Below are 27,734 nucleotides of genomic sequence, written 5' to 3' on the forward strand. Positions count from 1 at the left end.
GAATAGTACCCAGCCATAAATAGAAATGAAATAATGTCTTTTGCAGCAACTTGGATGGAGCTGGAGGCCATTATTCTAAATGAAGTAGCTCAGGAATGAAAAGTCAAATATTGTGTGTTTTCATGTGTAAGTGGGAGCTAAGCTATGAGGATGCAAAGGCATAAGTATGATATAATGAACTTTGGGGATTTGGGGGGAAAGGCTGGGAGCAGGAGGTAGGATAAAAGACTACATATTGGGTACAGTGTACATTGCTTGAGTGACAGGTGCATTCAAATCTCGGAAATCACCACTAAAGAACGTATCCATGTAACCAAAACCACCTGTTCCCCCAGAACTATTGAAATATAAATAGAAGTGCATTCACCAAAAAAGGTTGGGAATTAGAAAACTGACTCTAGGAATGTATCCATCTCCGTTTCTCTTTCTTAGACTATCTGCATAGTCAGTTGGTTTTGGCTTTCTGTAAGCTTGTAGTAAGTATTTCTGAGACCCCAAGATTAAAAGCACATTTTTTTCAATTTTTGGAATGTCATTCAAAATTTCAAACAAAAACAAAAACAAAAAAACAGATGGAAAGACAGCCCATGCTCATAAATGGAAGGAATCAATATAGTGAAAATGACCATACTGTCCAAAGCAATGTACGGATTCAGTGCAATCCCCATCAAAATGTCATCAGTGTTCTTCACAGAGCTAGAAAAACAAATCCTAAAATTCATATGGAACCAAAAAAGAGCCCACACACCAAAGAAATACTAAGCAAAAAGAACAAAACTGGAGGCATCACCTTACCCAACTTCAAATTATACTACAAGACTGTAGTTACCAAAACCACATGGTACTGGTATAAAAATAGGCATGTAGACCAATGGAACAGAATAGTGAACCCAGAAATAGGCCAAATACTGACAACTAATTGATCTTCAAGAAAGCACACATAAACATACATTGACGAAAGGACACCCTATTCAATAAATGTTGACATGTACCAACATGGGCTGGAAGCACATGTAGGCTTATATAATAAAACTTGGAATTGGTATATTTTTCAAGAAGAGTATTTGGTATCTGCCTTAGCAAAATTGCTTAACCTACTTCCTAGAAGTGGAATTCCAATCCTTGAAAGTCTTTGCAAAGAAAATCAGAAAGTTCCATCTAATTCCCGGCTTACGGTTTTCCAGAAAAATTCTGCATTTGACTTCAGAAGAACAGAGAATAATAATAATTTTTATAAACAATACACAGCTCTCACTAGCGCCCAAGGATAAAGAACATGTATTAGGTCATAGGAGTATTTTTTGATGCTGTAATCTCAACAATCATATTCTGACTATTTGATGTTCTTAGTGATTTTTATCACTTTATAAGTGATTTTTTAAAAAATGATTTTTTAAAAAATCACTTATAAAGATAAGATGCTGATTTTTTAAAACAATATTTATTTGATTTAAAAAGTATTCAATAATACTTTTAGAAAATATGACAATATAGAAATGCAGTAATAAGAATTGATATTGATATCTATTGAGTTTTTTTTGAGGTCCTATTGTCATTGTACCTTACATTTTACATACATTATCTCAGTTAAGCTTTACCCCGTTATATAATATTATTCACATTTTATATAAATAGAAACTGATGACTAGAGAGGTTAAGTGAGTGGCACAAAGTTATATGGCAGTAAGTAGTAGAGCAGAAGTCAAGCCCAGGAAATTCAATTCCAGAATGCATGCTCTGAGCAGCTATTCTCCCAGCTTCCCCACAACTGACAACTACCACCAAAATGGTCACTGAGAAATAACTACAGTTATATTTTTTGTGTATATGCTTTCAATATTTTCCCCATATATATACAAATATATATATATATTTCAGTATATAAATGAAATAATAAGGCAGACTCTTTTCTCACCTTCAATATTGGCTTTTTGCTCATCGAACTTATGAAAACTAAAAGCATGGCAAAGGAATGGTTTTAGTATATGCTAATCCAGAATGTAGGTCTAATGCTGAGTGTCTAGGTAAGACCATGGACTAAAAACAACAAACAAACAAAAAGCACTATCCAAGCAAGCTGCCATCAGACTAACACCTCCTGAGCAAAAGCTACTTATATTCCTCAGCTCGAGGTGTCAGTGACAGCATCAAGCATGTGGTAGAAAAATAAAGGAGGGGGTTGATTTTCCAAATTTTATCTTCACATACCTTCCTTTCAAAATATAACAACCCAAAATGTTGTTAATAACTTTAAGTTTTAAATTTCACCTTTAAGAAAAGTATTTTCATTTGCTTTAAAATAATTATAAATTTTTAAAATAGGGATGACCAATGGATGTTTCATAAAAGGTTCTGACCAGAAAAAAAGAAAAAAGAAAAAATATCCAAACCTCTTTTTCAGAATGTACTAGTCCTTTTAAAGATCTTCTGTAAATGGGGAGTCTGCTAAGTGCTAACCTCTATGCTAAGCATTTCCTTTTCTTTCTTTCTTTTTTCCTTTTGCCACAACAAACCTCAAGGCAGATTATTAACCTTGTGTTGCAAATGGGAAAAATGAGATTAAAATTAAGAAATGTGTCCATGAACACACAGCTGGGACTTGAACTCAGCAGTGTGTAGCTCCCAAGTGTTTCTTACGACGTCATCTAAGAGTTTGACAACCAAACTGATCATAATATCTACAACGTGGATGGACAACTGAAATGAAAACAGGAAAGAAAAAAAATCACCACTCTAATAACGTGTGTAGCTGTAAACTATCTTGCTGTCTAATATTTTTCTGATAGTTTTAAAACATTACACTGCAGGGCCGGGTGTGGTGTCTCACTCCTGTAATCCCAGTACTTTGAGGCGGGTGGATCACCTAAGGTCAGTTCGAGACCAGCCTGGCCAACATGGTGAAAAGCTGTCTCTACTAAAAATAAAAAAATCAGGTGGGCATGGTGGCACATACCTGTAATCCCAGCTACGCCGGAAGCTGAGGCAGGAGAATTGCTCAAACCCGGGAGGTGGAGGTTGCAGTGAGCTGAGATCACTCTTTTGCACTCCAGCCTGGGTGACAGAGCAAGACTTTATCTAAAAAGAAAAAAAAAAAGAGGCCGGGTGCAGTGGCTTACACCTGTAATCCCAGCACTTTAGGAGGCTGAGGCGGGTGGATCACGAGGTCAGGAGATGGAGACCATCCTGGCTAACACAGTGAAACCCCGTCTCTACTAAAAATACAAAAAAATTAGCTGGGCATAGTGGCGGGTACCTGTAGTCCCAGCTACTCAGGAGGCTGAGGCAGGAGAATGGTTTGAATGTGGGAGGTGGAGCTTGTAGTGAGCGGAGATCGTGCCACTGCACTCCAGCCTGGGTGACAGAGCAAGACTCCATCTAAAATATATATATATATGTATATTAAAATACAATTCAGATACCACAAAATTTACCCTTTTAATGTGTACAGTTCAGTGGTTCTTAGTATATGTACAAGGCTATGCAACCATCACCACTGTCTAATTCCAAAACACGTTCATCACCCTGGGAAAAAACCCCATCCCCATTAGTATTCACTTCTTATAGAATTTTGATGAAGCAAAATCCTTCAAAAGCTTTCTACTAAAAATCCAATTTTCTTAGATTTTTCCTTCAAACAAAGACAATTCTTAAATATTTTATAGCTACAGAAGAGAAATTATTAAAATAATCTCAAATAACAAATGAGCGATATTGCTGTTGTTGAATAAATCTTCAAGGATGAAAGGATGAAAGGGATTATTACTGGTAGAGTTTCCCAAAAGTCATAAATGTCAATAAACTTCTCTGCCATATCATTACCACAATTTATTGAGCACCTATGATCTGGCAGGCACCATATTAAGATATTCTATCTCAATTAGTTCTGACAACAATTCTAAGGAAGTATGAATACTCAGTCTATTGTACACATGATAACCACTGAAAGATGGAGCAGTCATCTCACCCAGTAAGAGTTGAGAAGTAATCCTAGGTCCAGTTTGATTTCAAAGCTCAAGCTCTAAACACTAAGCTCCACCAAGTGACAGAAAGTGGATCAAAAGAGAACATAGATGTCAAAATTTAAAAAAAAAAAAAAAAAAAAAAAAAATAAAAAAAAAAAAAAAAAAAAAACACAAGAGGGAGAGAGGAGGATGAACAGAAGTGGGTTAAGGGTACAAACATACAATGCAATAAGAGGAAGAAATGTAATGGTTGGTAGCAGAATAGGATGACCATACTTGATAAAAATGTATTATCCTCAGGTGATGGACACTTTCGATACCTTCCCTTCATTGCTACACATTAGGTATGTGTAACAGCATTTCTCATGCACCTCACTGATATGGTTTGGCCGTGTCCCCACCCAAATCTCATCTTGAATTCCCACATGTTGTGGGAGAGACCCCATGGGAGGTAGTTGAATTATGAGGGTGGGTTTTCCTGAGCTGTTCTTGCCATAGTGAATAAATCTCATAAGATCTGATGATGATTTAAGTGGGAGTTTCCCTGCGCAAGCTCTCTTCCCTTGTCTGCCGCCACATGAGATGTGCCTTTCACCTTCTGCCTTGATTGTGTTGTCTCCCCAGCCAGGTGGAACTGTAAGTCCATTAAACCTCTTTCTTTTGTAAATTGCCTAGTCTCCAGTATGTCTTTATCAGCAGCATAAAAATGGACTAATACAGTAAATTGATACCAGTAGAGTGGGGTGCTGCTGAAAAGATACCTAAAAATGTGGAAGCAACTTTGGAACTGGGTAACAGGCAGAGGTTGAAACAGTTTGGAGGGCTCAAAAGAAGACAGGAAAATGTGGGACAGTTTGGAACTCCCTAGAGACTTGTCAAATGGCTTTGACCAAAATGCTGGTCATGATATGGACAATGAAATCCAGGCTGAGGTGGTCTCAGATGGAGATGGGGAACTTGTGAGGAACTGGAGCAAAGGTGACTCTTGTTATGTGTTCGCAAAGAGACTGGTGGCATTTTGCCTCTGCCCTAAAGGTTTGTGGAACTTTGAACTTTAGAGAGATGATTTAGGGTATCTGGTAGAAGAAACTTCTAAGCAGCAAAGCATTCAAGATGTCACTTGGGTGCTGTCAAAGGCATTCAGTTTTATAACTGAAAGAGAGCATTAAAGTTGGGAAAATTTGCAGCCTGACAATGCGATAGAAAAGAAAATCCCATTTTCTGAGGAGAAATTCCAGCTGACTACATGCATTTGCATAAGTAATGAGTAGCTGAATACTGTTCCCCAAGACAATGGAAAAAATGTCTCCAGGGAATATCAGAGGTCTTCATGGCACCCCTTCCCATTTCAGGCCTAGAGGACTAGGAGGAAAACATGGTTTTGTGAGTGGGGCCCGGGGTCCCCATGCTATGTGCAGCCTAGGAACTTGGTGCCCTGTGTCCCAGCTGCTCCAGCTGAGTCTGAAAGGGCCAATGTACAGCTTTGGCCACGACTTCAGAGGGTGCAAGACTCAAGCCTTGGTAGCTTCAATGTGGTGTTGAGCCTGCCAGTGCACAGAAGTCAAGATTTAGGGTTTGGGAAACACCACCTAGATTTCAAAGGATGTAAGGAAATGCCTAGATGTCCAGGCAGACTTTTGCTGCAGGCGTAGGCCTTTCAGAGAACCTCTGCTACGGCAGGGTGGAAGGGAAATGTGGGGTTGGAGCCCCCATACAGGGCACTGTCTACTGGAGCTGGGAGGACCACCATCCCCCAGACCTTAGAATAGCAGATCCACTGACAGGTTGCACCGTGTGCCTGGAAAAGCTGCAGACACACAACACCAGCCCATGAAAGCAACTGAGGCTTTGTACCCTGCAAAGCCACAGGTGCTGAGCTGCCCAAGAGCATGGGAACCTACCTCTTGCATCAGTGTGACCTAGACATGAGACATGGAGTCAAAGGAGATCATTTTGGAGCTTTGAGATTTGACTACTGCACTGGATTTCGGACTTGCATGGGGCCTGTACCCCTTTGTTTGGGCCAATTGCTTCCACTGCCTGAACCCCCATTGTATCTCAGAAGTAACAAACTTGGTTTTATTTTACAGACTCATAGGCAGAAGGGACTTGTCTTGTCTCAGATAAGACTTTGGACTGTGGACGTTTGAGTTAATGCTGAAATGAGTTAAAACTTTGGGGGACTATTGGGAAGGCTTGCTTGGCTTTGAAATGTGAGGATATGAGATTTGGGAGGGGCCAGGGGTGGAATGGTATGATTTGCCTGTGTCCCCACCCAAATCTCATCTTGAAGTCCCACATGTTGTGGGAGGGACCCAGTGGGAGGTGGTTGAATAATGGGCGTGGGACTTTCTTGTGCTATTCTCATGTAATGTATGAGAATCACCAGATCTGATGATTATATAATGGGGAGTTTCCCTGCACGAGCTCTCTACTCTTGCCTGCCGCCACGTGAGACGTGCCTTTCACCTTCCACCGTGATTCTGAGGCCTCCCCAGCCATGTGGAACTATAAGTCCATTAAACCTCTTTCTTTTTTAAATTGCTCAGTCTCTGGTATGTCTTGATCAGCAGCATGAAAATGGACTAATATACCCATAAATATGTACAAATAAAAAAATGAAAATAACTTCAGTCTAAATGGATTATTTACATAAGCCCAGGATGCTGCAGATGGTTATCTAGTGCTGGCTCCTAGAAGGATTATTGCAGTGATTTTCATATCTACACATTGAATGCTTACGATGTACACTTGCATAAGACCATAGAAAACAGATCATTCTGATCCTTCCATTTTTCATTATTTGTTAATTAACCTATAAAACTAGAAATGGAAACAATGGCAAAACTGGAAGTATACAACCTTGCAGACTAGTACTATGAACCCCTTCTCCCAGGTCTTTTTCTGTTGGTCTTTCAGGATCTTTATCCTAAACTAGTCATCATCTTACTTTATTTTCTGTTGTTATAACAGAATACCACAGACTGTGTAATTTATAAAGAAAAATACATTTAATTTTCGCAGTCCTGGAAGCAAGGAAGGCTGCTAGCATCTGGTGAGGGCTTTTGGCTGTGTCATATCACAGCAGAAGGCAAGTGTGTGCTAGCTCAGGTTTCTCCTCCTCTTCCTATAAAGCCACCAGTCCCATCGTGAGGGTCCCACTCTGATGACGTTATCTAATCCTAATTACCTCCCAAAGGCCCCACCTCCAAATTTTATCAATATATGTTTGGGGATTGAGTTTCGAACACATGAAATGTTGAGGACACATTCAAGTCATAGCACCAATTGAAGGGCTCCAAAGGCTCCTTTTCTCCTGGTTTGCATTTCTTTTGGATTTTTTCAAGACCTCCTTTATTTTTATCATACTTGAAACCATGTGGTAGGTGTGTCATTGATTTTTAGGAAAGACAGAAGGCGTGACGCATGCTGCTTTTGTTGTAACTGAAATGTAAGGTTATAATAAATTTGATTAAGGTTTTATCTTCAGTCGAACCATATGGTTAACTCTAAAGAAACAGAATCATATAACAATTCTGCAACTCTGGGTAAAGTTTTCAGTTTAATTCAGCAGATATTTATTGACCATTTCCTATGTTTCGAGTAGCATCTGTATATGGGGAAAGGCAGAAATAGTAATATTTCATGATGAATGACTTTTATGACTTGCCATGAAAGGGAACAAAAGTGATGTGTGTGTGTGTCTATGTGTGTGTGTCTGTGTGTATAAGCTTGAGGTGAGGAACTGTATATAAACATGTGCCCAACTAATTGTGACACAAGCTATGATGTGATAAGTGCCTAAGTGTTTCCTGATTCCTCTGCGGCTAAATCAACACTTCTACCACCTCTTTAGACTCTATAAAATCATGTATTTCTTTTGTGCAGCTGTTACAGTTGTAATAATATATTTGTTTGCATGACTATTTGGCTAAATTTTCAATAAGTACTATGGCTTTTTGGAAATCAGAGATTATTGTGTGAAAGTTCTATGCTAAGAAATATGTGCAGTTAAGCTCCGAAGAATGGCACCTAATCCAGCCAGGGAAGGTTTGTTGACAGAGGCGATAATGAATCCAAGTTTTGAAGGGTGGGTATGAACTCACTGGAAGAAGAAAGAAAGCAGGATAGTCTAAGCAAGTGAAACATCATGTGCAAAAACATGTAGACACGAACACGAAACAGTGCAACTCAGGCAACGCATGGTGGCTCATGCCTGTAATTCCAGCACTTTGGGAGGCTGAGGCAGGCATATCACGAAGTCAAGAGATCAAGACCATCCTGGCCAACATGGTGAAACCCGTCTCTACTAAAAATACAAAAATTAACTGGGCATGGTGGTGCACACCTCTAGTCCCAGCTACTCAGGAGGCTGAGGCAGGAGCATCATTTGAACCTGGGAGGCGAGGTTGCAGTGAGCCAAGATGGTGCCACTGAACTCCAACCTGATGACAGAGCGAGACTCCGACTCAAAAAAAAAAAAAAAAAAAAGAAGAGAAAAAAACAATGAGACTCAAGGATATGGACTGAGTTAAGTTCATGTACAGAGATAAAAGAAGACAAGCAAATCATTGTAGGTTTTATGTACCAAACTTAAATTGTCGACTTACTCCTCAATACTATGAAAAGTTTCTGAAGAGCCACATTCTTTAGGGACTTGAGTTTTGGGGTGATTATTTTGGCAGTATGGAGGCTAAATTTAAAGCAGTTGGAATATTTTTGTAAATATGTTGTAGTAATTAGGCAAGACGTGATCGGGGCCTGAAGGAAGGCAAGAATAAAGTGACAGATATTACAGAAGTTAAACAAATAGTATCTAGAATACTCTGTCTGATTGGAGATCAGTTAGCAAGAACAGTTTAGGATGGCTCACAAGCCTTTGAATTTGGAAACTGGATAATTAGATGTAGTTGTTCATTAAAATATGGAGTTCAAGAAGTTTAGAGGGAAAGAAATGTGTCCAGTTGTAGTTATGGTTTTTTTTTTTTTTAAATGTGGATCCTTTAGTAGAGATTTCCAGGGAAACTTGGAAATGGATGATTAAACCTATATAGGTATCTTGCCAGCAGACACAGATCCAGGAGTTATCAATAGTGCAAGAATTTTAATGTGTAAGATGTCCAGTAACAGCAAAAATGGAGAAGAGATTGAAGCTTGGTAAATAGTAACACTTAGAGGATGGCAGAAAGAGAACTATGATGTTAATAGAGAAGTAGAAGGAAAACCGAGAGAAAAATGGTGTTTCTGAAGATGAGGAGAGTTTCTTGAAATAAAATGATCAATAATTTTAACACATACAATTATTGCATCTTTGTCGCATTAGGACAAAATGTGCCCATTGTATCTGGAATAGCGTTGATTATGGTGATTTCATATTCCCTTTTCTTTAAGATGTTTGTATGTTTGTGGAAGGGAAGAAAGAGGATAGGAAAATAACGCACAAAGGAGATTTCAAAATTCCACATGTGGCTCTTGCCTGGTATGTGAGAGTGGCAACTTTAGGCTTAACCTGTGTTATGCGCAGGCACAAAGATATATACATATGTATACTTGTGAATATATTTGTGTGCATAACCATCACCTTAAAGGGGCTAAAATATTCATTCTCCAAATTACTGCATGTCCAACAAATCTTCGATACAGATCCTGATGAACTTCTCCAGTTAACCCTTTTTCTCCTCCTTTTCCTACTCTAACCATTGCCCCACAACCACTTGTATTAGGACAGTTAAAAGCTTGCCATCAGGAAAGTTAGCCAAAGTCATAAGTTTAGACTCTTTCCTATGCCCTTTTCTGAAAGTTAACACTAATAGAAACCTCATAGTTTACCATAAAGGCAATGCTTATTTTTATTGGTCAGATCTTTAAATGAATGACTACCTTCTGCTTCTAGAAAGCAGACAATTTACAGAGAAAATTCAATTTCCAAGGAAGAGAAAAATGTCCTGAAATCATTTCTATGCATAGTATCAAGTAGGTTTGATTCTGATGCTATCAAAATCAAGGGCAGCATCATAGTGTCTTTTAAAGAATATTACACTAGGAACGGTGCAGGGGTTCTGAGCCACTTAGTTGCAGCCCTGCTGCTGGGGGCCAGGTGACTTTTGAAGAAGTCAATGTTCCTTTTTTTTTTTCTGTTAAAGGATGGAGTTAGAAAATAAACGTCTACCATGGGTTGACTTATGTTAAAATTTTATTCCCTAAAACCCCAAATGAAGTCATTCCACAAATACATTTCCTTCTCCTATCTGCAATTTGGAAGAACCTCTTCTTTACAAATGTCATGATACTACTATGTGGTTTTACATGGTTTGCATCCCTCCTAGGCAATCAGAATTGCTCTTCTCATCTGTGCTATCGCTACAGGCTTCACATTTCTCTGTCCAGTTTGTATAGCTATATATTCTTTCCATCTCTATGAGATAGTGAGTCCACTGAGGGCAGGGTTATATTTAAACAAAATATGCACTTGCTAAATGTGCAGTGAATAGAAATGAGTATTTTAAAATTCATTTAACAGGTGGACTTAATAGTATCTTATAAAATTTGATGACAGTTTTATTCGGAGAGCTTGGATAATATGAAAGCTAAAAGAGGTTAGGTGAATCTTTATTATCAGACTTGGGTAGGGCTCTTTATTACTGTTTTGATGTCTTTAATACTCAAGATTGTTGAAATTTCAGAAGGGCATGTGGGAATCACACATGGTTTCTATCACATGGAAGTAACTATTTTTCCCAATGTCACCTAAATGTAAGACTTCCCATTTAAAAATGAATACATAATTTAAAAACAAAATAAGAGTAGCAGCTCAGATTTATGGCACTTTGGAAATTTCTTATCATTTACTCATGCATCCCTTCGTCTTAGAGGATAAGGATCATCAAAACTTGAACTCCTTTTGGTACCAACATTCTACTGTTAGGCGCTGAGAAGTTATGATTCTCACTTAGGTCTTCTGATTCTCAGGTATCAAGACTATATCCTGTTGCAATTTAGAAATAACATTTCTAGTCCCTGTGGGTCTCCTTCACATTCTGGATTTTTGTATTTTAATTAAGCTTAGTAATAGATACGTTTTAAAAATCAAAGCAAAATTCATATAATTGATTTTTGTTGTTATATGTTATTTATTTAGAAGAAGTAATATGCATATGGTGCACTTTTAAATTATAAAATGGAATGCAGTCAAAAGTAAGTCTCCCTCTCTCTGTTCTGTTCTGCTACCTAATCTTTCTCCCTGAGACTACAACTGATGCCAATTTCTTATGTACCTTTTCAGAAAGAGTCCACGAGTTTATAAACATGAATGTATGCACATTCTTATTTTCTAGATTACACAAATTGTGGCAAGCTATATATATATATATATATACACACACACACACATACATATATTCTTTTATATGGTTATTAAATTCAGTAATAAATTTCACAAATCTATTCATATCAATACATATAGTGTGGCTACATTAAAAAAAATTGTAGCACATTACTTTATGGGAATATACCAAAATGTAAGTTAGTTCCCTACTGATAGATTAGTATCACTAGTATCAAATAGTGTTATCAACAATGTTGTACTGACTACTTTGTGCAGTTGTCGCTGTTGTATGCTTGTACAACTATATCTAAAATATCTACGTAAGAAATTGCCAAAAGGGAAATTGGCTTTTTAAAGTTTGAAGGGTAGAGACAAATAGCTATCCATAAAGGCATTAATGCTCACTTTTACCAAGAATGTATGAGGGTTCCCATTTCCTTTATATTTTCTGTAGTACACTAAGTTACCAAACATTTTTATCCTTGAAATCTTATATGGTATTAATATTTTATTTTGGATATATTTAGTATTTCTCTCATGTGTGAATCTTATGACTTTTCAAATGTTTAAAAATAAGTTATATCTTCTATCTAATTCATAGACTCACTCTAAATTCTTTCTGGGCTATGGTTTTTAAATGTAACAGAATTACAAATATTTTTCCCAGTTGGAAAATCACAAAAAGTCCCCATTTTTTCATTTCATCAATATTTAAATAAATTATTTCTTACATATTCTAGGTACTAAGATATACAAACATAAAAGATATGAACATGAACACCAAAATTTGGAGGCGAAAAGCCTCATAGTCTCTTGGGAGGGAAAATATATATGTGCAAGCTGAATAAAATAAATCCTATAATAGAGGAACTACAGTGTGCTCTGGGAACTACGAGGAAGCTGTGACTGCTTTGGGGGAGGAGATAGGAGGGAAAGTTTACCAGAGAGATTGCTGTGGTTTCTATGGTAGGTCTCAAGAAATGTGTGTAATTTATAGGGTCAGAGAAGTGTTCAGGTGATAGGAGAAAAGGGTGGAAACACCCATTTTGTATTGTGCCCCTCTTTTGGTAATGAGTTTTGACTAATGAGCGATTTCTTTTTTCCTTGACATTCATATTGTGTTGTGCCCCTCTTTTGGTAATGAGTTTTGACTAATGAGCGATTTCTTTTTTCCTTGACATTCATAAGTATTTATTATCTTGAACTGATTGGCCTTATATTTTGCAAAATAATTTTTTGACCTCATATTTTACTATGATGATTTAAAAACATTTTCCTTCCATTTGAATTAGATAACTCATCTTTCAAGTTTTCTTATGGCTAACAAGCTCTGTGTTTATTCAAGACAACTTGTTAAAGTGTTATTAGAAGAGATGGAAAATGTCCAACTGCAGCAGCAAATCCTGGAGGTATCTATTCAAAGATAAGAAAAAAGTTCTCAAACAAATGACAAAATGTTCAAACTCAATCATAATTAGAGATATACAAATTAAAACATTACAATCAAACTGACATAAATGAAAAAGTAGGACTATACATTATGTTGGTAAGGCTGTGGGAAAATAGGGAATCATATATTGCTGGCAAGAATCTAAATTCATACAAGCCTTCTGGAGTGAAATTCAGCAATACTTAGCATAAATATCTATACACATACTTTTCAACCCAGCATTTCCATTTCTAGGAAGCTACCCTGGAGGCACACAGAGTGTATTTCTCGCAGGAGTATTGGTTAGCAGTGTTTTCTACAATATGAAAATGCTGCACATAAGGTTACTTATTGCAGCATTGTTTATAATAGCATAATACTGGAAACAATCAAAAGACCACTACATAGAAGAGTGTGTGTGCATTTGTACAAAAGAAGCACGGGCAAGATAAACTAAAGAAACCAGTTACCTATAGGCAGTGCATGGGAAATAAGTGGAAAAAAGGAGTGAAGAGGAACTGGCCAGGAGGGATAATGAGGGAATAACAATTATCAAGCTATACTTTTTGGTAAAGCTTTGACTGTAAATACTATAGTAATGTTTCATGCACCCAAATAAAAAAAAATTAAGTTAATTAAATTTAGTTAAATAATCAAGATCAATGTGTCTGGAATATAAGTTTACAAATGAATAACCAAATCGCACTGAAGAGGATGGGCAAGTAAAGAAACAACCTAAGTCACTTTCAAAAGAAAATGATATTTTGATTGGATACTGTAAAGTTCATGACAAAAATAAGTGTATATAAATACTGCACTCTTGTAATAAGTGTTTCTCACAGGAGTATCAGTTAGCAATTCTCTAACTACCTTAAGTGTAGTAGGATTTAATAAATAAGTGAATATATTACAAATAACGAAAGTCGGGTTTTTCACTGTCAGAAAGAAGTTACAAATAAGGAAAAGGCAAAAAATAAAATGAACCTGGTGGTATTGACTTAGGATCGAAGTATTAATGACATCTATCTCTATCTCTACATGATATATCTGTATCTACCTAAAAAGATAAACCGATAGAAACATAGAAATAAATATGATGTAGGTGTATGCGTATATAGATTTCCTAGCTCTCTCTGCTGAGAGGGCCTAAGAGCAGTAACACCACAATAAAAATGAGCACACTTAGCACTCAGATCTTGGTTGCTATATATTGTTCTCCAAAGAAAGAACTCAGACTCATTTGGCAATCAGTTGATTCCAGGGCTAGGGTAGAGGGGACAAAATAATAAACTTGGGACATTATGTGATGCCAAAAAATTAAGGAACTGCTAAAAAAAAATGGGGGTATGTCAAAAGGACACAATAACATATCAGAAGGATCTCCCAATGGCTAAGCCAGAACAATTTTAGCCACAAAATAAATGATGATAGTATTGGATTATAATCCTTAGAATAAATATCCTTGAGGCCATACTGATATAAATAAATAACTGAATGCGTAAATAAATGCAGGAGAAGTAACAGCTGTTACAGAAGAATTCCTATTACTTTAGACAGAATAAAGGAAATACAAAAGTCACTGTTGGGCAAACGGCACAGTAATAATTGTTGCAAGCAAGATCTGTCAGTGGATGCTAAAATCAGTGGATAAAAGTTAGAGGAAATACAGGACATTAGCACAGCATCAAAGTTTTTCCTCAATATATTTATCAATTATAAATGAAAAAAATGTAACTTTACAGTATGGAAATGTAGTAGACATAACCTGAACCAGGCAATCAAGGTTAATATCACTAACTAACATCATGTACTCTTCCCCCTGCCATAATGATATACTAAGCAGGATACAACATCTCTTCTATGGCATTCTTGCCAAATGAATAACCTTAGACTAATCATTAGAAAAAATTGGACAAACCCAAATTGAACGACATTCTGCAAAATATTTGACCAATACTTATTAGAAGTGCCAAGGTATTGAAAGACAGGGAGACCGAGGGACCACCACAGATTGAAGGAGATTCAAGTGACATGACAATCAAATGCAATATAGGTCCTAGTTGGATCTGGTACAGAAAAAGGACATGAGGGTGGGGGAGAACTGGTGAAAGCTGAATAAAGTTTGTAGTTTAGTTAATCACAAGGTACTAGTGTAAATGTTCCGGGTTTGTACACTGGTTATAAAAGTCATGGGAGGTGATTGGATCACGGGGAGGATGCCCCCATGCTGTTCTCATGATACTGAGGGAATTCTCACGAGATCTGATGGTTTTATAAGGGGCTTTTCTCTGCTTCATTTTGCATTTCTCTCTCCTGTCACCATATGAAGAAGGACGTGTTTGCTTCCACTTCTGCCATGACTAAGTTTCCTGAGGCAGGCTCCTCAGCCATGCAGAACTGTGAGTCAATTAAACCACTTTCCTTTATAAAAAGAAAAAAAATAGGGAAATTGGGTAAACGGTACGTATGGACTCTCAGTCTTATTTTATAACATTTGCATAAGTGGAAAGTTATTTAAAGATAAAAAAGTTTGGAAAATAATAGAAGGAGATAATGAAGATGAAGAAGAGGAAGAGAAGGAGAAGGAGGAAGAAGAGGAACAGGAATGGTGGGGAGAGGAAGGATAACAAAATAAAAAAGAACAAAAGGAAGAAGAGAAATTTTAAAATAACATGTTTGCTTTTTTAAAAACAGTATGAAGATTGTATTTGAAAGTATTGCTAAGATGAGAGGTACAGGCATAGTTCTGTGCCCTTTCAGAGTCAATGGGCTATATGCATAACATGAAACAAAAATACCATGTTAGATATCATACTGATTTTCATATTTTAGATTATATGTTGGTTTCTTTGTGAAAATAAATTTAATATCAATTCAACAGATATTTTGCCATTGATATACTCATTAAAAGTTTTGCAACCTAGCACGATTCTTTATATGTTATTACCAATTCAACATTTGCTTCCAAACAGATAAATACAGATTAATTGCACAGCTGATGCCAAGAGTGAACAGATGCCTATGTTTAGTGTTAATAGAAAATATCTTAGATAAGTCACAATTTAAATATCTCAGAACTCCCTTACACAATTATTAATTTCTACAAACTCTTAGTAATTATTTTTAAAAAGAAAAAATTGGGGTACTAGGAATTCAAACATGTTCATCCATCATTATATACCAGAATTCCTAATCCTTCTCAAAAAGTGCTAACTTATTGTATTTTGAAGCCACACTGGTGAGTCACTTGGTAGAATTTGTCCAAGATGTCTGAGTCAATTAGAGAACAGAAAGAATGGCTAACTTTAAAAATCTCAATTAGAGACAGATAACATAATTTAAAATTTGGGTATTAAAACAATAATATATCTTGAATATAAAATTAAACATATTATTGCCAGTACAAGTTTGATTTTGGTTTATGGGATAATACACAGAAAGGAGAAAAGATGAATGTTCTTGTTCAAACTAAAACACATCACTTTTTTACCCTTCATGTGCTCCTGGCTATTTTGTTTTGTTTTATTTTGTCTGTTTTGGGATGTTATGATACATGTAAAAACGAATTCTGATATATTGCTCAAGATACTTCAGAAAGACTGCACTCTATGTGCCTAATTGTGGAAGTGGGTGACAATTACATGAGGAGTTGCTTTAAAAAGCATGCACATTGAAATCCTGTTAAGTGTAAGAACCTTTTTAAAAAAATAAAAAACTATCTAAGTAATACAATTCCAGTGATCAAGTTTTCTATACTTACTTACAAAGTAGAAACCTACTTTGATATATATTATACTTACAAAGTACGAACTTGCTATTATCAAATGTCCATACTATACAGTAAGAAAATATTTTGCATTAAAATGTCACGTGCCCTCTGAACTCATCTGAGAGCTCAATAACAACAAAACAATTGATAAATGTAATACCTCAGTTTGTTTTTATAAGTACTCTGATAATCCATTTCCTCTCTGGTCATAAGAATCACTGTGATGGCCATTTAAACAATACAGTGCACCATTTGCATATTAATTGTACTGATTGGCTTTCCCGCTCTGCATCCTAAAAGTTTACAATCCTGTTGTGGAGTCAGAAGAGTCACACATAATTGCTTCCTATAATCAAAGAACAGAACCACTGTATTAGACCTTAATAGTCTAACACCCAGAACCCAGGGAAGTTGGTAAAACACCTTATCTTGCAAAGATAGTTAAAATCTTCAAAGCACTTTCACATGTTTTACCTAATTGAACTCGTGCCACAACCTTGCCAGGAGGCAGAGAGAGTTATGATAAATATAAAAACGGATGGTCAGGAGGTCATATGTGTTTTAAAATCACACATGGACCTGTTCACTCTGCTCACGTTCCGGCCAGGGAACCACGGCATTGTCCTGTTCATTTGCTATTTTTCTAGGAATAGCACTTTCCTCAAAGTAAGGAAATAGCTCTAGGCATTGGGTTCCAGAATAGGAGAGCTCTACTGGAAAACTGTTCCGCTGCAGCACAAAGGACTATTTTTAGATGTTTTCCTTTTGCTAATTGTCTCTCCCTCTGTGGGGAATTTCTATGGGTAGAACCCCAGACGAGCCAAGTTTCTCACTCATTCTCAGAGACAGGAAAGATGAAGGCCATGGCTCAGGTTGCCCTGGGGCTGCATAACTTCTTGGGTGATGTCAGTGCAGTGGTCTTTAGCAAGATCTTCAAGGACCTTGGAGCTTAAAGAGCTTGTGATACCACTGAACAACAGGACTAAGAGGCGACTAGAAAGAAAGGCCTAGGCATATCTTCTTGAATCTTGGAATCACCCCAAATGACCTTTCCTGGAGCTTGAGCTTTGAGAGGAGCTGAGAGGGTGTGAACCCAGTGGTGGCTGTAAGCTCAAGCGGCCCTCCAGATGTTCTGGTTTTTCTTCCATCACCTCTGAGAGGAAACAGGAAGAGACTTCTTCCAGGCAACTTCAAACGTCATTTCAAGTGTTAGGGAACATCAGTGGAACCGCGAATGTTTAGCCTATATAAGAGAAAGAGGAAAGGTGCGATGCAAACCATTTTTACTCCCTTGCAGGGAAGAGCTAACCAGTTAGTGCTAGGCAGCCCTGAGACAATGGGTGGAACAATGGTGAAGTCAGTTGTTGGCTCAACCTCAGGGAAAACCTAACAGTTTTCGTGCAGTGAATTACCTGGGGAGCTGCTGAGTTCTCTGCCACCTGGACTATTCCAGCAGAAATTCACTGGTATGAACACTGGCATTCACCGGAAAGGGAAAATGATTCACAACCCTAGAGGTGGGGTCTAAATAATAATAATTGCAAACGCTATTTTAGCACTTACTTTATAACAAGTGTTTTCTTAACTCTCAGGGGGTGTATGAGACAGATGCTCCCTTTAACTTTCTTTTAAAGATGAGAAAATTGAGGGACAGAGAGGTTAAGTAATTTGTTCAAGGTCACACACCTAGTAGGAATTTGAACTCAGGCTGCTTGTCTCAACTGTCTGTGCTCTTAACCACTTGCTGTATTGCTAAGTGTCCCCTAAGGTCCCCTCTTGCCCTGAGATTCCACATAGGGTGACTTCCTGTCACTTCGACAGCATTCTTCCCGTGCTTCCTCACTGCACTTCCAAAAGGGCATTGTTGGAATCAGGAAAAGAAAAAGAAACAACAACAACAAAGAGTAAAGGGGGCTGCTGGGAAAAAAAAATCGAGATCTTTAAACTCATGGAGAAGCTGTTTGGTCATCTTGGCGGGCTAGCAGAGGCAGAGCCTGCCAGAATACTGGCGCCAAAGCGAAGCGCTCTTTTGTCTTCAGATTTCCCTCACCTGCCTCCTCTCCCTCTGTCCCTTCTAGCCCCACTTCCCGCTGCACCTATGCTAAGCTTTTCCAAGAGCCTGAAAGGCACGGGGACAAACAAGCACGCCGCTGCCAATCCTCTATGGCACACCCTCTTCCCCACCCAGATTGACGGGGAGACGCCCAGGGTGGTGAGTGACTTACCCAAGGACACAGAGCCCCGACCAGAAAACCCAGGTGTCCAGACTCCCACATCGGCACTCTGTCCACGCCTACGCACACCTGACTTTTCATAGCCAGCACCCAAGCGCTTTCTTTATTCCACGTCCCCGCCTCCCTACCCCACCCCCTAGTTCCCTAGAGTCGCTTCTGACGCTCTGCAGCCTCCGGGGTCCAGCCCTCCCTGCGGGTGCTTCCCTTCCGCCGGATTCCCACGCCGGAGTCGCCCTGGGCCGCGCGGAGCCCGCGGGAACGCTGCCTTCCGGGCTCGAAGCCGCGCAGCCCGCTCAGCGCCCCAAGCCCGGGACGGCTGGGACACCGAGGCAGGCTCCCAGGGCACAGGGTCCGGCGCCGAGGGCAGGAGCAGGGGAGGTGCCACGACCCCCGGTCCAGAAGGTACCTGTAAGGAAGCACCGACCCGCAGTGACGTCCTCCGCGTCGTCCTCAGACCAGCCGCCGCCTCCGGAAGGTCTCAAGGGGCCGTGTTCGAGCCCACCGAGGGGTGGCGGCGCCTGTGGCTCTCGGAGGGCTGCCCCGGGCGGAGCGGCACTTCCTCGTCCCGGCTCGCCCCCTGCCGGCGCGCGGGCTCCCTCCCGCTCCATGTGCGAACTCCCCTCCACCTGGGCGCGCGCGATGGACTCAGGACCCGGCTGCCGAAGACAGGCCGCCTGTTGGTTGGACGACTAGCGCAGGTGGGCGGGGAGTTGACCAACCCCACACACGCGCTTCTCCATGAAGAATCTTGAGCTTTCTCTGAAGAAAGGAGTGCATATGCTGCAGTGTCTCTGTGGAAGGAGCCTGAGGTCCAGCGACAGCCCAAGTGGTGAGAAAATGTTCTTTCCCCAGCCCCAAAACACTGCAGAATGCCCCCTTCCCTTCTCCCGGGGCCCTCTCCGCCGCCCTCCTCTGCTTGATTCAGCGCTGCCTGTGTCGGAGGGAAGGCGTTTCCCGACTGGCGCCCCTCCGCTGGTTCTGTCTGTGGGTATTTTTTTTTCTCTTAAATCCCTGAAGTCATCGACGCTTTGTAGGGAGAGCGCGTTCGCTTTCGCCGGGCGCGCCCGGGCTGAAACCTGCGGGTCTCTCTCCGAGCGGTGCTGGCTGTGACCTGCGTTCCCACCTTCTCGCGGCCCTCTCCTTGCGATTTGTGAGGGCGGCGCGCGACTTGGAGTTGCTCAGTGTCTCCAAAAAGTTGCTCGTGCGTTCCACAGGAGAGGGGACTTTTAAACAGATGGCTGGCAAGGCAGGTATCTTTTTCTTTTTCTTGCTTTGTCTGCAAAGTAGACATCTGGCGGTGGTTAGGGCTACGTTTCCCCTGGAGATTTAGCGATTTCTGTCCTTGACGCTGAAGCATGAGGGTCCCAGTTAGCCTTAGGCTTCAACCCGGTCCCCCAGAAAAGACTCCAGGGAGGAAAAGAAAGAAAATCAGACCCTTTGAATGAACGGAGATGTTGAGAAAGGCCATTAAAAACTTAATGGAAAAAAAAAAACCCACCAAACTAATATCAAATAAGTGTGATTCTTTTCTGCTGAAGTCTTGCAAAATGGTGTGCTGTTTCACCACGTTTTCTCCATTGTCTCTCTAATTGTTTAAGGTTCTTTAAAAGGTTTGTATAAGTTATCTTTAAAGTGATGTGTCTATTAATCTTGCAAGTGCGAATTCAGTTTCTGTGTCTTTTGATTTTCCTTTTACAAACTGGGAGTAGGGTGTGGGGTGAGAACAATGACACCCTAATACATCTAAACAAGTGCCTTTTTGCCAAGAAATATACGTTTTTGGTCCATGAATTCCAAATAACTTTACTTTTCAAAAATTTAACAACATTATACAAGATTTCGTGTTTAAAACTCCATATGTTATTTTGGAGAGTCTGATTCATTTGGTTATGGCACCTATTTTCACTCTGTTCTCGAGCTATGAAAATTATATTTGGAAAGATTAGAATATATGTAGGTTTCATTCATTCTTTTAGATCTTTGACTTTGTGGTTACTCATCAGTATAAATGAAATATAAAACTACTTAAAAAGAACTAATTAGAATTAAATAGAAAACTACTTAAGAAGAACTAATTTATGAAATTGCAGAACACACTTTCAAAATGAAATCAGCAAGAAGATCTCATTTTTACTTCCATGTAGTTCAGAAGATTATTTATACGTTCTTTTTTGCATTATATTTGTAAATACTGAAAGGCATCATACCACTGTATTCTAAACGAAGTGTCTTTATCTTAAAGTTTCATGTTTTGATATACATATTTCAAGAAGCCAGTAGAGATATGTGTTATCATTTCATTTTTTCTGGTCCACAGTAAATATAATAGGAATAGATTATTACCTGGATATATGTCTCTTAGGAGTGAACATTTTAAAACTGTGTAGGGTATGTAATGAAGACAGGGCAGTCTCTCATGTCAAATTAGGAAAGATATTCAATTTACCTGCAGAGTCAGTTTCCCAAATAGCGATAGAGCCAAATAGAAGGGTTAACTTATGTGATTGGACAGCATAGTTTGTTGCAAGTATGGGACCGATTTAGTTGTAACAGTCTCAATAAGTCACTACCCATCTTTGAAACTCATTATTTTTATCTTACAGCAGTGGAAATGATAGATACAGCCTGTTTTTTTTAATACATATTTGACTATACCTTAGGTTTAACAGTGATTCTATGGAAACTTGTGTTTTATTTATATATGCATTTTTACTTAGTGGGGTAGAGGAATTCTTGTAAAATGGTATTTAGTTCCAAGTAGTGAAGTTTCCTTCCCACCCTTTCCACAGACAGAGGTAATATACGGTTATGTATCAGGAGACTGTTTCTTGGAACAAATTACCTTTTAGAAAATTATGACTCTTTTAAACTTATGATCTTGTGTAACTTACATGGCCTTGCTGCTTCCGAATTAGTGCATAAATGTAAATTACTATAATAATGGTACCCACCTAATAGATTGTAGTAAACATTAAATGAATTAATAACAGCTAAAGATTTAGTCAAGCTCTCATGGTATATGCCAGGCACTGTTCTAAGAACTTTATATTATATACCTATTATATATATTCCTATATATTATATAGAATATATATATACCTATTATAGCCTATTATATACCATATGCTTAGTATATTTTAGGTCTTTTTATTATTGTGTTCTATTTTAAAGAGTTTTTTTTCATATGGCCTGTGCCATTAGCATGACCTCACAGCAATTTTTCATGTAATATTGCCATGCCCAGTGTGCATATGCACATTGAGGTAATGATATAAAAATTTTTTTTTCATGGAGCAAATATATAAAAATCGAGCTCAAATGAACAACTCTAATTTTTAAAACTAACTTAAGGAGAACTTAAGGAGAAGTTTTCTGCCAGCTGCTGCTTCTCCATTCTTTACAGTTGAGGAAGGTGAGGCCTACAGAAGGGAAGTGATGCAATTTGTTACAATAGATTAAAAGATTCTCCTAACAGATTGCTGAATAGTTGGAATTATAAGCATTTTGATATTTTATTTGTTTCATTAAATGAATGGTACTAAGAAAATACAAACTAATCATTTATTTTGAGCTTTTTAGTATCACTAAAATATGTTATCGCTCCTGTCTTTCCTCTATGTTATCAGATGTGAATGTCTTGTCTAGTTTATCCATCATATTAGTTTCTAAGTCCTTTGTACTGCAGTAGGATGGGCATAAGCTATCAAATGGAAGACAGTCTTAGACAAGGCTGAGTGGATTGTTCAAGGCTAAATTCTGGGTCCCATATGATCCTTTTTATTTCTCCATTTCTCAAAATGAAATTGTTTTAAGCATGTAGAGCCCATCCATTAAATGAAAGATACGAAGTTTAAGATGCTAAACAATATTGCTCAGGTTAAATGGCACTTGTATGAATCTGATAAAATATTAAGTATTTAGTTCAAAGGCAAAGTAAAGCAAGTACATCTTTCTCTAGAGATAGAACCTTTACAAAGAAAAAGACTCACAGGAGAGTAGTGATTGAAACAATAGCTAATGCCTGTTTCCATTCCTCTCAAAATGTGGTCGGGGGAAAAGTGGAAGCAGTCCATCAGAGTGTTGCTAAGATTGCAGGTTTTTCATCACTTCAGCAGGGAAGACCATTATAATGTTGTAGGAGAGGAATTCCTGTCTTAACAACCAGGCTCCTGAGAAAGCTGGGTTAGGCCTCAACGTGAAACAGAAGGGCAGCATTTTTGGCAGTAGGTCCCTACAGTAATAGTAGTAGTAGTAGTAGTGTTAGTAGCAGGTGTGTGTGTGTGTGTGTATACACAATTGCTTCCTTGCTTCCCTGTGTTATCACGTGGGCTATCCCAGAAAATCAGCCTCCTTCTGTGTATAGTCATGACTCTTCTGTGTTATTTACTTAGGGGCTTCTCAGCCTGGTAGCCTGAAGGATTATCAGATACCTAGAGACTGAGCTAAACAATCACATCAAGTGGCTTTGATATGGAATTGAAACACTCTAGGCAAAAATAGCTCAACGATCCTATAAGAAAACATATACCCCAAACTCTGTCTTTCCTAACCCCTGAAAACCTATGGTCTTTTTACTATCACTATAGTTTAGCATTTTCTAGAATGCCATATAGTTGGAATAAGATAGTGTATAGCCTTTTTATATTGACTTCTTTCACTTAGTAATATGAATGTAAGTTTCCTCCAGGTCTTCTCATTGGTGTAATAGCTTATTTCTTTTTAGTGCTGCATAATATTCCATTGCTTGGATGTGCCACAATTTATTTATCCGTTCACCTACTACAGAACATCTCGGCTGCCGCAAGATTTGGAAATTATGAGGAATAATGTTGCTATAAACATCCATGTGCATGTTTTTCTGTGAACATAAGTTTTCAGCCTGTTTGGGTAAATATCAAGGAGCACAGCTGTTGGATTGTATAAGTTTGGTAAGACAGTGTCAAACTGTCTTTCAAAGTTGCTGTACCATTTGGCTGTCCCAGCAGCAATGAATGCAGGTTCCTGGTGCTCCACATACTTGTCAGTGTTGTCAATGTTTTGGATTTTGGGCATTCTAATAGGTGTGGAGTAAGTTCTCATTATTGACACAATTTGCAGTTCCCTGATGGCATATGATATAGAATATCTTTTCATGTCCTTGCTTGCCATCTGTGTATTTTCTCTGGCGAGGTGTCTCTTAATGTCTTTTGACCAGTTTAAAATCAGGCTGTTCATTTCTCATTGTTGAGTTGTCATTAGCACTTTTCACCCAGTATTTTGGATCCTCCTGCTGGGCGTATTGTTGGATGACATTATCCCATTCATTGGAAGTTAGTTGTGGCCGTATGACTCAGGCAAATGAGTGTGAGCAGAAGTGACATACTGGAAGCTTTCATAGCCTGGGCACAACTCACCTCAGGTTCTTTGCTGCTGCTGATGTTCGAGGCAGTGTGTACCCTTAGCCTGTGTGCCTGAGTATCTGTGATGAAGAGCCCTGCCGTATGACCCATGATGGACATTTAATGCAAATGAACACTTAAAACCTCTTTTTGTGAGTAACTTCAATGTTTAAGTTAGTGTATTATCTAGCTTGCCTTAGTTGATATAATAAGGCAGGGCAGCTTAAATAATAAGATTTAACGGCGAGTTACTGATCTGTGTTGCAGACTCTTTTTAGTTAAAATGCTCTAATTTCGCTATGATATCTCGTGTAGTATCTAATAAATAGATGTATTGATTTCTGTTTGTAGTCTTTTGATCATTAGCGTAGCATACTAAATCATGAGGCTTTATTATTACAGTTCTATTTAGCGTGGGTCCTGAGGTTACTTGGTGCATTAGTCCTTCAATGATACTGATCTCTTTTCCAAAGGCGTAATTAATCCCCGCTGATGTTTTTCAAGAACTTTGAGATTATTCTTTCAAAGTAATTTAATTGTAATTGTATTTAACAATTTAATTGTCATTTAATTGTAAGACTGTAATTTAATTGCAAGACTCTGAAAAACTCAGTCGTTCCTTTCTACTTACTATAAAATGTGGAAATTACCTTTTGCTGCTCACAATCACGTTATCTCCATTGCCTGGAAAGCAGTTGACAATGTGGTAGCTTTCATCACTGCTGCAGTTCTACCAGGCAATGGAAACTGCAAATAAATGCTCCTTTTCTTCTCTCAACTTATAAACAAAGAGTTGTGTGCATTGGGAAGAGTATCAGTGAAGTAGTTTATGGTGAAAGGATAGGCTGAATGCTCCCATCTGGGTCATGGGCCAGCAGTCCATTTGCCTGGCTCTGTGTTAAGTACAGAAGAAGAGAGAAGGGAACGCAGACTTTTTCTGAAGCCTAGGATACTTGCACCATGCCAATTCACCGTCCAAATTGCCAGCCCTCCCTTCTTTCTTTCCCTCTCCATCCGAGAGTAGAAAGTTAGAGAAATATGTCTCTTGCTTCAGAGATTGCCATTTTCCAATTTTGCAAAAAAATCCTTCAGGATTGATTGTATCTAGCTTCTGTTTTAGGCAATGGAGACTCAGCAGGGAGATCTATACCTATAAGCTAAAAGTATCAAACAAGGCCAAAGTGCCAAAATGAAGTAATTAGGAGTCTCAGTTTGTTTCAGTTCAACAACCCTTATTTGACTTAGTGTTTAATGGTAAGAATCACCTCAAGGAAGGAATAATTAATTCAGTCTAAGATTCGTGATAATCTCCCTGAGCTTGAAAAGCATTTAGGAGTTCACAAGGAAGTGCTGGGGTATGCCAGATGAGAGCTTTAATGGAAATGAGTAGTATCTCTGTATATTTTACTGGAAGAATGTGTTTGAATAAAACTAAGATAAAGATATAAAAAGAAGCAATTTTTAACAAAAGGCAGTTACCCTACAACTGAATTCAAGTCTACTTAGCTTTGTCCATATTCAGATATCCTGCAAAGTTACCAACGTGATATCTTTTCTCTGTTCTTGTTTCAACGTAAATCTGTTTATTTACATCCAGATACATTAGAAATCAGCTTCTTAGAAAGGTGCAAGTTCTATTCTGTGGTACCAGAGCTATAAAGGGATATCCAGTGAGTACTTATAGATCTGTTCTCTCAATTTCTATGGAGTGTCTTAAAACAATGGAATTCTTTTTCTTTGTCTAGTTTAGTGTATGCAATTGTTATCTTTATGCCATGTAATTTTCACTGCACAATATTATGAATGTCATGTTTGAACATTTCTTCTGATGCCATTAAATGTGGGGCATTTGCATTTCATAGGGTGCCAATCAGAAAGATAGTGTGACTCTTTTTGAGACAATCTCTCTTTCTGAAATGATCTTTCTTGTTTATACATAAGCTTCTAGTACCGACCTACCCCCTCCACTCATTACTGTTTATAGAAACGATAGCATTGCAGTTGGTGTCACTGATTGCCCACGTTGTTACTTCAATGAAGCCAGCTGGGATGCGATTGCATGGTCTTTAAATAAAACTTAGTGACACAAAATGAATCTCTTTTTTTGAGGGGAGAGGGGTTGTTGCTAGCTGGATCATTTTTCTAAGGCACTAATTATTTGCTTCACTTGAAGAAACTTGAGAACCAGTGAATCGCCATGTTGGTTCAGCATCTGACCTTGGCCCTAAGGAACTTGTGGGTGGATAGCAGAGTTACAGTCATTATGAAGCCATTCTCAAAATGATGATGATGATCCTTTTACCCCAACTAATTCCACCATTCTGCAAATAAGTCATTGACTAGCATAGTAGACGTGCCTGTGGTTCCAGTTCCTCAAGGGCTGAGGCCAGAAGATTCATTGAGATCAGGAATTCTGGGCAGTAACAGCCCTTTCAGCCAGGGGACAGTCTTCTGTTCACAAGCAGCCTGGGGACAGTCTTCTTCTGTTCACAAGCAGCCTGGGGACAGTCTTATGTTCACAAGCAGCCTGGGGAGTACCTGAAAGTGGTGAAAAGGAGAGTGAAAAGTTGGGGTTGCATTTTCTAAAACTGCCACGGTATGGAATATGGAGATCATCAGTCATTACCTTTGACCTTTGGGTTTGCAAACCTTATCGTGAAATAAAGTAAGATAGCATTCCTCCTTACAGTTATGTAAGACAAATTAGGAAACCGGGACTTCCCCAGGTGAAGATTTAGGTCTATGTACATTATTTTATCCTGAAAAAATGTATAAATTTTAAATATGTTTATGTCTATTTAAAATGTCTGTGTGTGTGTGTGTGTGTGTGTGTGTGTGTATTTGGTCAAATGCATTACAAATTGCTAATGGCAGTATAAACTACAACTAAATGCTAAGCCCCTTAACTGATTGAATGAACCCTGTCTCAACCAAGAGGCTTACCCCAGAAAAGCCTTAAAAGCCATAAACACTGAGTTCATGGCCGTGACTAGATGGGAGGTCAGATTTGCCCTGTTATATCCCCTCTGTTTTGCAGTTTGGACACAACTGACCAGCATTAATGTTAAAATGGAGATCATAAGGCTGACAGAACAGATTCTTTGTGGCAATAAGATACCAAATTATAAACAGGACCTAAGGCCATGCCAGGCAAGGGTTAAGTCATGCACCCCTACACTTAAAGAATAAACTGTGTTCTAACTGCCACAAGGTATTTGTTTTTCTCTAGCAGCTAAACAGGCACTGGCTTTGAGATAAGCAATGTTGAGGAATTACAACTCCACCAAATTCTAACTGACCCCCAACTTCTCTTCCACAAGTGGTAACTGTAGCTTTGATTGGACAAGAGATTGACATCAGTAACTTTCTCCTGAGAAGAGACCACTGACCATGCACTGGCTCTGGCTGGCTTACAGAAGCCATGTACTTGAGTGCTTTCCTTCCTGTCCCTGCTTCACCTTTTGACCCACTGGGTCCAATTGTAATACACTTAATGTTAAGCCTCCACCCCAAAGTGAACATAGGTCATATGTTACATGCATATTTGTTCAGTATGCATGCATCAGAACTACCTTCATGAATATTCATAACTCCTCCTATAACCTGTTGAATAGCTATATTTAGCCAACCTATTTAGC

The 27,734-nt window shown here is 38.6% G+C and overlaps 1 protein-coding gene across 2 annotated transcripts in view; it reads left to right on the forward strand.

Annotated features, from left to right (window-relative positions):
- The window catches only part of FGF12 (fibroblast growth factor 12), a 599,118-nt gene that overhangs the window by 194,862 nt on the left and 376,522 nt on the right, over window positions 1-27,734 (forward strand). The window contains exon 1 of one of the 2 annotated variants that reach the window (XM_011961230.1): window positions 19,308-19,547. The exons of the other annotated variant lie outside the window; for it this stretch is intronic. Coding sequence (XP_011816620.1) covers window positions 19,457-19,547 — 91 coding nt within the window. The 5' untranslated portion in view covers window positions 19,308-19,456. Of the gene's footprint in view, window positions 1-19,307; window positions 19,548-27,734 lie in introns of those variants that run through there. 2 annotated transcript variants of the gene reach the window in all.

The sequence above is a fragment of the Colobus angolensis genome, unplaced genomic scaffold, assembly GCF_000951035.1.
Source record: "Colobus angolensis palliatus isolate OR3802 unplaced genomic scaffold, Cang.pa_1.0 Scaffold54, whole genome shotgun sequence".
NCBI classification, from domain to species: Eukaryota; Metazoa; Chordata; class Mammalia; order Primates; family Cercopithecidae; genus Colobus; species Colobus angolensis.